General features: G+C 43.9%; 1 protein-coding gene and 1 pseudogene across 3 annotated transcripts in view; one reads left to right on the top strand and one right to left on the bottom strand.

Annotated features, from left to right (window-relative positions):
* The window catches only part of Ints14 (integrator complex subunit 14), a 32104-nt gene extending 25289 nt beyond the window's left edge, over nt 1-6815 (bottom strand). Inside the window, exons 1-2 of one of the 3 annotated variants that reach the window (XM_010643251.3) lie at nt 6736-6815; nt 667-950 (exon numbers count right to left, since the gene is read on the bottom strand). In XM_010643251.3, the coding sequence (XP_010641553.1) occupies nt 667-888 (222 nt within the window). In that variant the 5' untranslated portion in view covers nt 889-950; nt 6736-6815. The other 2 variants (XM_010643252.3, XM_010643254.3) reach the window with 2 other exon arrangements.
* LOC104875625 lies at nt 887-4122 on the top strand (annotated as a pseudogene).
* Nucleotides 6816-15173: the final 8358 nt, after the last annotated feature.

The raw sequence follows: 15173 nt of genomic DNA on the forward strand, positions 1-15173 counted from the left end.
GCCACTGAGCTACATTTCTGGCTCACACACTTAATATTTTTAAAAGTTCAAACTACATTGATCCTGGATTCTAAGTTGCCTAATGATTATTAAATTGTGGCTTAATCTCATAAGCAATGATTGCTCATCCTGGGTAAGGCTCTACACTAAGCACTGCTGGAAATAACGATTTAGAGAAATCACAAAGTAAACTCTTTGGCACATCACAGAAGACACCTTGGGAAGAAAATACCTACCAATCAAGGTAGAAAAAGTTTAATTTCTTGGTATCTGTATACCAAAGCTCCTTGCTGGAGAGTAATATCATTTTTTTTTTTTAATAAAGAAGAGATATTTTTCACTTCCCCAAGTTTTATGGAAAGGGAGAAAAAAAGCAGCATTGAATCTAAAGATGCTTAATTTTAGGAAACAGAGCATCGCATCCTGAGATGTTCTCCTGCCTATAGAGAATTTCAGAAAACCAAGAGAATAAGGCAGAAACCCCCACCTCTACCCCACAGTTCTACTGTACAAAGACAGGAGATTTACTAGTTGTAGATCTTGCTTTACAGCTATACATATTATTATACACTTATTATTAAATAATTCCAAGTTCTACAAATTCAGTGTAATACAATAATGCAGTTTTCAGGCCCTGTACACACAAGAATGTAGTCTTTTTTGTACCTGCAGGGTGTTATAATCTCTTGTGAAGGGAACCATCAATTCCCAGAGTGATGAAAAAACCACCAGGGCTGTAAATTCAAGCTTGTAATTCGTGGCCATGTGCTCAAACAGCATCGTCAGACCGTGGGCGGCTAGGTGCTTGCGCTGGTACTCCTCCGACCCCTCGATGGACACGGGGCGGGTCATGGAAAGGGACACATCCATCACCACCACCGTTGGCATGGTGAAGACCACCCTGGTGCCTCCAGTCAGGTTGCAAAGAGACAGCTACGAGTAGAACAATGCTGTGGAAAACAAAATGGGCTTACATGTCATGGGAAGGAAAACAATTTTTCATCATAATTTTAAGCATTTTCCCAGAAATAAACGAAGGCAAGCATACTGACACTGAAGAGAGGGCAATTTGCAGAAAATGTAGTCAGAAAGAAGCAAGCAGCTTAGTTCACTGTGAGGACCATTCCAGAATCACCCACTAAGTGGCATCGAGGCCACCATAAGTATTTCTATTGAAAAAAAAAATTCAGATAGCTCTGGACTTTTTTATATTTTCATTTTTTACACAACTTAATACAATAAACATACCTACACCACCTCTCCAAAACTAAATTTACTGAACATTTCTATTTACCTCTGGTGGTACCACTGTACAGTATGTGACAAATGTCCTTTCTTCTTTTTTGCTACCACCAGCACTGTAATCAACACAGCAGTATTAGTCCATGTGTTTAACTATTTTGTGGCTCAGGACTTTATTCTATTGCCAGCCTTGAAAAAAAATACAAAATATGAAAATGGCCAGTAAAGTCAGAATCCAAATTAGAAAACACAGGAAATCATTAAGCATAACAAAAGCAATACACAGTCGGCATTGGTAATACCACCGATGCTTTAATCATGAAGGAAAATTGAAGTATGGCATAAAGCTGGAATTCTCATATGTGATTGTATAGGAAAGTTTAAATGCAGAAATGGAGGAAATGAGTAATTCTTTAATAAAATGAAGGATTAAGAACGGCCATGAGGAGCTAGGCATGGTGGCTCATGCTTGCAATCCCAGCTGCCCTGGAGGCTGAGGCAGTAGCATCACCAGTTCAAGCCCAGGCTGGGTAAGTCAGTGAGACTCTGTCTCAAGTGAAACTGAAAGAACTGGGGATACAGCTTAGTACTAGAGCTCTTGCCTCTCACTGAGATTTCATTCAATCTCATACAGAAAGAAAGAAAAAAAAAGAATTACACAAAAAACATTTCCATGCTCAAAAATGATGAAAAAAGTTCATGGATACACAGACTTGTTCATGGGGCTACAGCTTCTTGCTACTCTATTATTAAGTAAACCACAGTGTGCTGACACAATGGAATAATTATATGCCATAACTAAATGACACAGATATAAAAATGTTTATATAAAGTATCAGTGACTAAGAAAAGCAGGTCACAGGATAGTGTACACTGCTTCCAACTTCATAAGAATCACATTACAGATACCATTAGAAAAGATTTTAGGTAGACATAAACAGATTAGAAATTCAATGTTCACTAATTTATTTTTGGAATTTACTTCAAAACATTTAACAATAGCCAGGTGTGATGGTGCACACCTGTAATCCCAGCACGCAGGAGGCTGAGACAGGAGAATTACTACAAATTTGAGGCCAATTTGGGCTACATATAAAGGCCAGCCTGAACTACAGAGCAAGACCTTGTCTCAAAAACAGAAACCAGACTGCTTCTTGGTACAGTGGTCAAATGCAAATGTGTGATATTCTAAAATTCCATTAGGAAAAGCACCAGCAACCACAACCAGAAAAACAGAAGCAATTCAGCTCCTCTGGAGAATGGTACAAGAGAAGTGTAAATGAAAATTCTATAACTACTAAGTACTGAAAAGGAGCATATGAGAATTGGGCCATAACACACAAAAAGACTGCTAGGGCTGGGGATTTAGCTCAGTGGTTCCAAGCATAAGATCCCAAGTTTGATCCCCCATACCAAAAAAAAAAAAAGAAAGACTGCTTTGAGAGACCTAGGTGAGTTGGAGCCAAATTTACAGCTACTGGGGCTAGGAATTTAATTCAGTGGTTTATCGCCTGCCTTGCAAGCGCAAGATCCCGAGTTCGATCCCCAGCACCAAAAAACAAGGAAGAAATTTACAGCTACTAATATAGCTCCAGACGAACATGTCTAGCCTCAGCTGATGTTTGACTATGATGGGAAGAGAGATCGATGGAATGGCTATAATCCAGAAGAACACATGAAAATGATGGAAGAGTATACAAAAAGTGATCTGGCAAAACAAACACTGAAACCCCAGAAACTCCAAGAAGAATTAGCCTCAAGAAAATTAGCAGAACAAGCTAATTCTCCAAAACACCAGTGAGGAGAAGAACCAAATTTTCAGATGAAAAAAGATCATAACAGTGAAGATGAGGATGAAGATAAATATGTGGATGACACTGACATGTCTGGACAGAATTTTGACTCTGAGAGACAAATTACTGTCCAGAACCTCAGGATTTGAGAAGATATTGAAATATATTTGAGAAATTTGGATACTAATTGTGCCTACTGTGAACCAAAAGCTAGGGCAATGAGAGAGAATGCATATGCCAATGCAGGAAAGGATCCAGAAGAAATGAGTTACACTGGAGGTAACTTTTGTTAGATACACAGGAAATACTATTGCAACAGCTCAGACACAGTTGTTTGCTTGGGAGGCCTATGGCAGAGGATCCAAAGTGCATCTACAGGCATATCCCACAAAATCTGAGCTGTTGTTTAAGTCCTTCAAAGTCAAAAAAGATTTCAGAGAAGAGCAGAAAGAAAGCATCCTGGAAAAGTATGGTGGCCAAGATGGATGTGCCTCCAGTTGAGTTGATCTTATCCCAGAATGAAGACTACGTGGAGTACTCAAGATAAGGCATGGTCGTTAAAGGACAGGAGTGATCCACTGCCTGCTCAAGTACGAGGAAGAGTGAAGATCAACAATCACACACATATCTGGGGATCTTACTGGAAAGAAGGCAAATGGGGACACAAACATTGCCACTCATTTCTCAAGTATTCCTACAATACAAGAGAAGCTGGGAAGGAGGGAGGTCATTAATTCAGAGGCATGCATTACAAATTATGTAAGTGGAGAAGAATGCATGAAAAAGCCTCAGATCCTCATGGAGATGCACCAAAAAAAGAGGAGAAAAAGAAGAAAAAGGAAAAGAAGCACTGAAAGAGTACTTCAGAGAGCAATGAGCAAAAGAAACATGAAAAACTGAAAAAGGCACTGAATGCAGAGGAAGCCCGTCTTCTTCAAGTCAAGGAGATCACGCAGATTGATGAGAGGAAGCAGCCTTATAATAGTGTATATGAAACTCCAGAGCCCACTGAAGAGGAAATGGAGGCAACAGAATGAAATGTCAGAGGCCAGATGACCCCATGGCCTCTTTCCTAAACCAGTCATGAATAGTTATCCAGGGCAGACACAACTGACATATTCTCTTCAGCTTCGTGATAATTGTAGCTGGAAGAATCCTTGACTACTCTTCTTGCTGCCTAACTTTAATAAAGCTTCAGAAGTCTAAAAGAAAAAAAAATCCATTAGTCTTCTGGGAACAGTAGTTCACGGAAATAACGTTGTAAGAAGGGGTTAGGGATGCAGCTTAAATCAAATAAGAAAAGCCTTTTATCACACAAAGGGCATAGATACATTTCAAATACAGTAATGTCTCCTGAATCCAACAATAAAGCAAAACCAGAGATAAGAATTAATTTTCCAACTCCTAACAAGTCTAAAATATTTAATCATTTTGATAAGAAATTAAAATATGTAACCCCCCTCATTAAACATGTGTACCAAACATAATTTACTTTTTTTTTTTTTTTTTTTTTTTTTTTTTTACTGGGGATCAAACTCGGGACCCTGTGCTTGCAAGGCAGGCAGCAGCACCATTGAGCTAAATCCCCGGCCCCATAATTTACTCTCTTAAGATGACTTGATGTTGCCATTCTGAATACCAATACTGTACTGTCCAGCACACTCCCTACTGTTTCTCTTTATCCCAGCATTTCCCTAAGTGTGGGCTGCAGAACAATGCTCTGGAGAGACACTCAAGAAAAATTAAAGATGCTGAGAAGTTCTACAGCAAAGCCTAATTTACTGATCCTGTTTCCTGGGGCTGGGGATTTAGCTCAGTGGTGCCACCACCTGCCTTGCGCAAGGTCCCGACTTCAATCAACAGTACCAAAAAACAAAAAAACAAAAAAAAAAACCACCCAAAACAAAATAAAAAACAAACCCAAACCAATCCCGTTTCCCATTTAACACTTCTCTACATAATTGCTGTTAAGGTCCCAGGAAACAAACACTGTATAGAACACACACAGAAACAACACTGAAGGGATTCCTGTTTCTTTTGTGCCTTTTAACTTGGATTCTAATTCTTAGACTGTAAGTATGCATTCCACTTTTCGTGGTAATCCTCTGTAATCATTCTCCCTTTTGCTGATTTGCTCAGTTGTGGTTGCCATGGATCGGAAAGCCAGGTAATTAAGTCAAAATTAACAGACTTTGAGAACCTGGTGGTGTCTTCTACAGTAAATTGCATGAGCTGAGGTGAATCAACTTGGTACTATTTTGTCTACTCAGTGTTTAATTCCTTTCTGTGCTATGCTGTTCAAGAAGTGAAGGCCTGTACCATACTGGTTCAACTACAGTACATTACACCATATGCTCACTAAGGACAGGGCCCATGGCAGATTTCACCCACCAATGTCTCCTCAGAAATTAGCAGAGTAACTGCTCAACAAATACTTGATAATGTCTAGTGAACCACCCCCGATCACCTCATAACGTATAGCAGTAACTCTTTAGCAAAAATATGTTACAGATTTTAATTCTGGTTAGCAGAATCACATTTCCTTCTATTCCTCTTCAAGGCTGAAAAAGGGCCCTCACACCTGCAACCAGGTAGTTTAGTCAGCTCCTGTGGTACTGTCATTCATGCACGGAGGCCTTTATGTTTTTCAGAGTCAAAGATCACAAGGAGTAATGTCCTATGAGAAGGGGAAATCTTTCACAAAGACCTACATTAGGTATGAAAAAACACTTTTGGAGCCCGTGAAACGTGCTGTTAACATTGAAACGGGTAACCCCAACAGTCGGTCTTGCTTTCTTGAAGCTAGCTCTGGTTTTTCTTCCTGGATGCATCTCAGCAGTGGCAAATTTGTGAGAAAACAATTTAGTACGGCCAGGTTGTAAGCTCAGGGGTAAAGAGGGAAGTGAAATTTTGAAGAATGATTGCTCATTCAAGCAGTCTAGGCCTAATAAAAAATAAAACCAAAGAATCCCTGCCCACCCGTTTAGTAATTTTGTGAGAACATTGTAATTTTGTGAGGAATAAAGCATTCCTCGCTTGGGTTGAATTTGAGGCTCACATTTCTCCACCTGCCCTACCCTTTCCCATTTGTATTGTTTATAAAAAGTGCTTCAGACAACTAGGGGTGTTCCTTCTCAAGAACAGCCTACTTCTGAGGATAAATCTTAGCTGCTTGACTTCGCATTAAATGCCAAGGCTCCAAAAAAACGGGCTAAGTCTCCATCAGGTACACACAACTCTTCTCTGGAGCTGATTAAAATACTGATTCTCCATAGTTTCCCTTACCTAATCCCTGTCAGCCTGACTTGCCCTGAGGAGGCCCTCGGAGCTCTCGGAGTCGGCTTCGTCTCTAAACGTCCAGCCTGGAAATACACAATTCCTACATTTGGTTTGCACTTGAAGGAAGTGCTTTTACCTTTAAAATCAGTCAAAAGCATTTGAGATCTGGAAGTCTCTGCTGGGAAGGAGGGCGCCAGGGCAGGGGCCAAATCGTGCAGTGTACAGGGAGCTGGAGACTCCGGGCCGCAGGGCGAGGGGAGGCCGGGAGCAGGGCCCGGAACCAGCGGCTCGGCGACAGCGCGGGGCGTCTGCCGAGGCGGCAAGAAGGCAGGTCCTGCGTTGTTCTTCACCCCTAACCTTTCCACGCGGGGCCCCGACAAAAACAGTAATGCAACCCCGGCGCCCTGGCCTCCCCACTCACCCCGAGCCCATCGCCGGCCACGGTCCGTCAGCTTAAACTTTCCGCCGGCGCGCCACAGCCGGAACTATTGGGCCGCGAGAGGAAAGGAACCTCGGCGCTGGCAAAGCGCATGGGCTAGGGCAGGGCTATGGCTCAGTTTGGCCGCTAGAGGGCGCGCCCTTCCTCGCGCCTCTCTGGAGGCACCCCTGCGCCCCACCTTCTCCTTCTCGTCCCGCTCCCCAACTTTGCAGAGCCCTGGCGGGGCGTCACCCTTCTGGCCCTTAGTGCACTGCACTCTTCTCCCCGCTACCCACGGCTCGCCTCCTTACAGATCCGTGGGCTTCCTCTGGCCGTGCACCCCTGTAATTTGTTCACACTTCTGCACACTCACCTGGCCCAGGCTAACCTCGAGGCTCTTTGTCTCTTCCCAGGCCTCGCGCACACTTTCTGATCCAATCCACAGAATCCTCTTATTGCTTTCACTAAATTGATCCCTGCCAAGCGGTGTTCCCACTAAGCACTCTGCATATTTTTTCCTGATGTCCAGGCCCGGCTGTCATCCAGACTAGATATCCTCTGCCTGTCTGTTTGCATCCTCTCCTTTCTGTCGTTTTTGTTTGCTTGCTTTTTGAGAGATGGTCTCGGTGTGTAGTTCAGGCCGGCCTCGATCTTGTGCTTAGGCTTCACTGAAAGGCCCCTCTGGTCACTTTGCGCTCCCATGTAGCCTGTGCCTTGATGAGGTCCTTGCAAGAGCAGGAGGTGACTTTCTAACCCTGTAGGCAGCTGGCCAATTCCGGCTTCCATGGATCCAGCAGCCGGTGGGGAATTTTGATTCACAGGACAATGCTGTGGCACAAGGGTTACAGGTGGGAGCAGAAAGCCCTCTTGAAGGCCTGGGGCCTCTGCCTCTAGCTTCGAGCTGGTGGCCAGCGGCGAGATGGGGGCGGGACAAGGAAGGAGAGCGCTCTGAACCGGATAGCGGAGTCTGACTTTTCACAGCTGGTCCCGAGGGACGGTGTGGTCCAGCTGCTCCTGTTCCTTCCTGTCTCCTTTCTATACCAGAGGTACTAGAAAAAGTCTGGTAATATCTTCTCCAGCATTAAGGCCCAGGGCCAGCAGACTGCCCTGTGCGTTTCAAAACTTCTTTCTTTAACCTTTCTGGTCTCCAGGTGCACATTCCCTAGGATGTGTTAGCATTATATATGCCTAAAATGTACCAATAAATGTTTTGCTATTAAAAAAAATTTTTTTTTAAAACCAACAACTTTGCTGGCCTCACCTGCTGAAGATCTTGTAACACCCAAGCAGGCACAGGGTTGTAGGGAAGAGGGCAGGCCACCAAACCGCTGAGCTAATCCCCTGATTAGTCATATTTCTTTTTTTAATTTAATTTTTATTAGAGCACGTTAGTAATACAGATTAGTGAGGTTCAATTTGGGAAAGTGGTACATACATTTAACGTATCTTGCTTATTTCTTTCTTTTTGGTACGGGGGATTGAACTCAGGATCTCGCGCTTACAAGGCAGGTGGTGGAACCGCTGAGCTAAACCCCCGGCTCGCCTCTTGCTCGTTTTGGTACCGAAGGTCACACTGTCACACTTGGGTCCTTGTGCCTTGCTCATTTTCAATCTTGTTACTTTCCTTCTTCACTTCTTCCCTCTCCGCTAGTTACCTTTCTCTCTCCAAAGGTCTGCCTTCTGGTTGCCTGTCGTCTCGCCCTTATCTAAGTAAATTTCTTTTGTTTGGTTGGTTTCTCATGTAACAGAAACCGTGCAATGTTGAGCTTTCTGAGTCTGGCTTACTCATAATTTCTGATCTTCTGTTCTGAATGATGGGGCCAAGAATGCGTAGGCGCAGGGTTGTCTAGTTACCTCTAAAGGGGAAATCGCTTAGCCTGGGAGTTACTGTTTGTCTTAGTTACTTTCTCGTTGCTGGGACACATTACCCGACACCCACGATTGTAAGGAGGAAAGGTTTATTTTGGCTCACGGTCTGTACAGGTTTCAGGTCATAGTCATCTGGTTCCAAGGCAGACTGACACTGCAGAGGGGCGTGGCAGAGGAGAGACACCTCAGACCTTTCCAGACCACGCCCCCTTCTACCGCCTGCTCCAATCAGGCTTCACCTCCCAGCGTCACACTTAGCTATCAAAAGTCGCCAAATCCACTGATGAGTATCATGCTCCCACGATCGAGTCACCTCCCCACATCCCCACATATGACCACGCGAGGCTTGGGGAGGACATCTAGATACAAACTATAAAATCTTTCTGGTAGTGCCGGCTCAGATCCAAGCTGATTCATTACCATACCCAGTCCTGAAGCTTAAGTTTCGTCCTTTGCAGGGGATCAGATGTTAGTGACCTAATTCTTCTGCATAGAGGCTTGCTGGAGACATGGAAGGCAGAAAATCAATTTATGAAAATTGTCAATACAAGGTAGCTCTATCAAGAGCTATGGCACTGGTGGCAGCCATTAAGTGTTTTGAATTTTTCTCCTCCTTAGGAGAGTCCCATTAAAAATCAGAAAGTTGGTAAGTGAATATAGAAGCAGAGAACATTAGCACAAAGCGTTAGAGGGTTGTAAAGGAGATGCCTTTCAGGCTGTAGCTGGCTGATGAATTTCTGTTCTCTACTCAAGAGACCTTCAACACTTGCATATTTCCACAGATGCATTAAAGGAAATCAATACTCAGCTTCCTTGCATATTTTCCCATCAGCTTAAGTTTTTTCTGCCTTGAGACAGTGGACGGCTTTGCAAGGCAGAGCGGCTTGGTCATCGTCTGGCGATGTAGCGATGTAAAGACTAGGGACAGATGTACCAAGCCCTTTGCAGGGACTAGGTTCAGGGGCTCCTAGGGAGATCCAGTCATCCTGTTCTCCTAGGACCTGTGCTGAAAAGGCAGACTCTAAGGCCCTGCCACCTAAATTGGAATTCTGTGGCTTGGTGCCTGAGGATCTTCGTTGCTAAATTTCCAGTATGACTTCTCATAAACAGCAAGTGAGAAAAAGGCAAACAGAGAAGGAAGAAAGCAGTGGCCCATATCTTTTTCCCGTCCATCATCTCTCTTCTCTCGTGCCTATGCTGTCCTTTGTGACTTCCTGTCCCCTTGCCTGGACCCTGTCCACTTCCAAGCAAGCTCCAGGCTCCTCCTCCCACCATTCCCTTCTCTCCATTCTCCAGTTTTCACCAAAGTAGAAGTCAGAGTATGATGCTTCTTTCTTCTAAAACAGATTTTTTAATAAAAAATGTCAAACATACAAAAATGGGGGAAAGAGCATAGTAAAATCCCTATGCAGCCTTCACTCTGTCTCTATTGCTAGCTTGGTATTCAATTCTGTTTCACTTATACCCTTACAACTTCTCCCCAACATAGCATCTGCCCCCTCCGATATTATTTTTTGTTTTATTTTTTCCGATACTGGGGATTGAACTCAGGCTTGCGAGGCAGGTGCAGCACCACTGACCTAAATCCCTGGCCCTTTCCCCATATTATTTTTGAAGCAAACCTCAGGTAGCACATTTTGTTTATAAATATTCATATCTAAAGAAGAAAAACTTTTTTAAAAGCATCATAGTATTATCAAATTTAAAGTAATTCACAATAAATTCTAATATCAGTTATCTGGTCAGCTCTCAAATAACCAGTTGTCTCATAAACATCAAATTTTACTCTTTTGCACTTTCGTTGTTTGAATTGTGACCTGAGTAAGACTCAAACACTAAAATCTGTTGCTGTATCTCTAGAGACTCTTTGTTTTTTTTTTTTTGGTTTTTGAGACAGGGTCTTACTATGTAGTTGAGACTGACCTGGAACTCACTATCCAGGCCAGGCTGGTCTTGAACTCACAGTGATCCTCCTGCCTCAGCTTCCCTCATGCTGGGATTACAGGCATGTGCCACCATACCCAGTTGAGACTCTTTTAATCTATAGGTTTCTCCCTCATGTCTCTTCCCTTGTGATGGGTTTGACAAAGACACTGTGGCCTCTCTCTTTTAAGCACTCTCAATCTTCTTTCAGTGTTTTCCAGTGCATTTGAGAAAACCACAAAGCTTCTCTCCATTCTAAGATAATAGAAAGCCTCTCTGAACAAAGACAATCTTTCACACATTTCCAATTCACATTAGCTTCACCTCTGCCCTGTAAACAGGGTTGAGCCTTGCAGATGAGGGCGTCATGAATTTAGCAGCTGATGCTGAATGTGCCTTCCAGGAAGGTGGGGAGGATAGAAGAGAGGTCAGTGGGGGAAAAGTAAAGAGAAAAGCAAGAACAATTTGTAGGTACTGCAGGTCTCTAAGGAAGTAGAACTGAGTTTCTTTATTCAGGTCACTCTCAGCACTCAGGAGGCTGAGGCAGGATTGCCATGAGTTTGATGCCACCCTGTACTACACAGTGATCTTAAGGCCAGCCTGAACCATACAGTGAGGTGATGTCTAAAAAACAAAACAAATCAAAACAACAACAACAACAAAACCCCCAGAACAAAAAAACCAAAAATCACCACAACCACCACCACCACCAACAACAAAACAACCAAACAAATAAACCAACACAAAATCCCAGAAAACTGGGAAGTAAAAATATGCAGGGAATTCTCTCCTTTGAAAAGTGTTTTAAAGTTACATTTTTTAAAGTTCCTCTCAGGGGTGGGGATTTAGCTCAGTAGTTCTGATGCCTCCCTTGTAAGAGCAAGGAACCAAGTTTGATCCCTGGCATCAAAATAAATAAATAAATAAAGGTCCTCTCACGATGTGGCTCCCACCTACGTGCTAGGCTCATCGTCACTCACCCCTGTCAAATTCTGGTAGCATCTTTCAATGAGAAAGCAAATAACACAAAGTAGAACTAAATTTTAAAATTATAAAACAAATTGGCATCTAAGGCAGAAAATTCAAAGTTTCAAAATAGATACAATGAAAAATAAGCATTTCTTTTCCAACCTGTAAGCATCAGTGTCTCCTTCCTCAAGTACGCTGCTAGCTCCTTGGCTTGGAGAGGTGAAGCACCTGAGAGTTTGTGTGTGTGTGTGTGTGTGTGTGTGTGTGTGTGCTGGGGATTGAACTTGGGACCTTGTACTCGGGAGACAGGCAGTGGAACCACAGGAAAGTTGTTTTTTGCTCATTCCATATTTGTTAGTGATGGAATAGCAACCATTTTAAACATAACAAAACTGTCTCTACAAAAAAGAAAAAAAAAAAAGGGCCTGGGATTTAGCTCAGAGGTTCCGCTGCCTGCCTCACAAGTGCAAGGTCTTGAATTCAATCCCCAGTACCAAAACAAAAAAAAAACAAAAACTAACTGTCTCTACATATGTATGAAGTGTGTGGATGTGCGCATATATGATGTGTACATGCATACTACATAATAAAAATATTCTAACTGCGATGATATTATATATATTCTACTCTGTACTTCTATCAATTAAGTAGTATCTTCACATCAACTGTGTTTTGGGGAGATTGTTTTTATTTTTTGAGACAGGGTAGACTCTCAGATCTCAAACTCTCATCCTTCCACCACAGCCTCTCTAGTGCTGTCATTACAGGCTTGCGTCACCACACCAGCCACAACTTCATGTCCCTTAACTGCTGTATATAAATTGTCTACTGAAAGGATGTGCTATTATGTGGGTAACCAGTTTTCTACCAACTGTTAGATGGATTTCAGTGTTGGCTATTACAAGCAATGCTGGTTGGGCCCTTATAGACCACTGTCAGGACTTTTACTCTAACTGAGGTGGGAAACCACTAGAAAATTTGGCATCTAGGAGGAGCATGGTCTGTCTCACAGTCTAACAAGATCATTTAGGCTGCTGTCAGTCCCTTGCCACTCTCTCCATCAGCACTGGGTATTTCAACTTATTGGAAAAAATGTGGTATCACTATGTATGCCTCAACCATCATCCTCTCTGAAATCCAGTCTGGAGTGGTGTTGCTCCTGGGTGGTTGCTCACTAACTTAGAGGACGGCTGTGTATCACAGAGCACAGTGTGGATTCATACCAGTACCCTCTGATCTTTTTTTTTTGGTACCAGGGATCGAACTTGGGCCCTTGCGCTTGCGAGGCAGGTGGTAGAACCACTGAGCTAAATCCCTGGCCCTAGCACCCTCTGATCTTACCCACCTGAACCTGTGTCTGGGCCTCAGGTGCCTGGGATGGCACAGGCTCACGAGAACGAAGTCCTGTCTCTGAACTGCCCACCACCTGACTCCTGAATGAAGGTCCACCACCTGCGTTTCCCTGCCTCTGGTATGATTCCAGCTGCTGGGTTGGAGAACTGAAGGGTCAGGAACTATTTGGGGGCTTCTTTTGTTCATTTCTGCCAGTGAGAGCTATTTTTAATCCTATAATGTAATATAAAAATGAACAACATAATCAAAAGGTCTGAGGCTGTGACATCACTGCGTTTGATGGACTGGAGTGCTTCTCCATTCTTATCGCAATCTTGTCTTTCTTGGTTTGATAAAGAGGAATCCGAGGATGGGAGACCTGGCCAGGCTCCTCACCCCTGGGTCTTGCCCCTTACAGCTGGGATGACTTGGCTGGTAGGTGGATCATTCCTTCTCTGTGCAGACACAGTCTCAGGCCTCTCCGCCATCTCTGACTACAGCCGATGGAACTTGCCTTCATCCAGCCAGGCTCTGAAGGCAATTGAATTTGCACCCCCTGACAGATGTTGTCCACTTTCCACTGTGCAACTGTAGAGTGGCTACCAACTCCTGACATAGGCCCAGCAACAACCCAGCCTTGCTCACAAGCCCTCCACCCTAGCTGAGTCTCACTCCCTCTTCCTTCTGTTCTGAGGAGGTAGGAGAGGCCTTGAGCTTTGAGGCTGTGGGAAGAAAGCTCCAGTCTCTGCCTTCCTCAGATCCTGATATAATCATGAGGTTCAGAGCTGCATGCTCACCCATCCATCCACCCTGCTGCAGGGAAGAGCATAAAACAAGGCAACTCTGCAGAACAAATCAGACCAGCTCCCCTTCCTGGGGTGTTGGCCTTTCTCCAGGCACTGGGAATGTATGTATACTTCCTGAGTGCCAGGCATTGTATCGGGCTCTGGGACTCAGCATCAATAAGACAGACAAGGCCCTGTCTTCTCGCTGCTCACCAGCTAGTAAGGTGATGGAAAGTGTGGGGACTCGCTGGGCCTCTACCACCTCCGACACTCTTCGGCAGCAAGTGGGGCCTGTGATCTCCTAAAGCAGAATATTAATAATAACAACAGTAATTGTACTGGGCACTGTTCATGGTTCACGTATTCATGCCCTGAATCCTTACAACAACCCCTTAAGCTGGCAATGTCATCATCATCCTCATTACAGAGGGCGAGAGGTTCACACACAGCTCTGAAAACTGAAAAACTTTTTCTCAACTCGCTCACCTAGTGCAAATGATGCTTCCAATCTTGGTGAGTGACACACTTTTGCACAGCCTGTTGCATTTTAACCCCTTGAGAATGAGACAGAGGGAAATTGGGTTCCCGCCCAGAAGTAAAATTTAGGTTAGACTCTAGGAGGAGCTCACTGGCAACATTTAAGAGCATAAAAGAGAAAAGACTCCTTTCTGGGAATTTGCTTCTCCCATGAACTTTCCATATTGCATAAATAGCCTTGTAAAAATAGAGGAATTTTTCCAGAAAATAACACGCACAATTGCACTTCATGCATTATGTTCTATTTCCCATCTTTTTGGGCCAGATGAAGGCTGTTGGAGAGTTGGCCTGAGTAGGGAAAGAACTAGACCTTGTTCTGCTGCTATCTCAGCCCAAAGGCAGAGACGCATAGCCAGCAGAGCTAGCCCCTCTCGAGGCCCCAGCATACAGGTGACCCCAGGACAGGTGTCAGCAGAGGGAACAGGTCACCTCCCTACTACTCCAGGTCACCAGGGGACAGAAGGCAGAGGAAAGGCTGTGAGGGATTACCTGCTACTTCAGATGAAAGTCACCCAACACAGCTCACCACCCATGTACCCTGAAGGAAACAGGGAGAGGAAGAGGCACCCCTCAACAGATAGCAGGCAGAGTTAGCTGAAAAACAGAAGTGGCTTCCACGTTGACCACTGCTGGAGGGTCAGGAGACCCCCGATGCCTTAATTCACTCCACTTTGATCCAAGCTTCTTGGATAACTTGGGATGTCTCACCCAGTCTGTTGCCCCAAGGATTTCTTTTAGGTCTAATAAAATATGTGTCTTGTGTGAAACACTTTCAAGTTTGCAGATTATGATCTTCACAGTCCCTCAGCTTGGATTTTGATGCACATATCCATTACAGATAGGTGGGACAGGTATCATTATCCCCATATTTGCATTTAGATCATGTTTAGAATCACCTAATAGCCGGCAGAACCCGGTGCTAACTGAGGTCTTTTGATCTCTTAAGCCTCAGGTACTTTCTCTTGGTTTCCTCAGAGCATCTTCTGAATCTTTCCAAGTCTTTCCACTGCCTAAGCATGGACATTA

The sequence above is a fragment of the Fukomys damarensis genome, unplaced genomic scaffold, assembly GCF_012274545.1.
Source record: "Fukomys damarensis isolate Sample0158 unplaced genomic scaffold, DMR_v1.0_HiC HiC_scaffold_25, whole genome shotgun sequence".
NCBI lineage: Eukaryota > Metazoa > Chordata > Mammalia > Rodentia > Bathyergidae > Fukomys > Fukomys damarensis.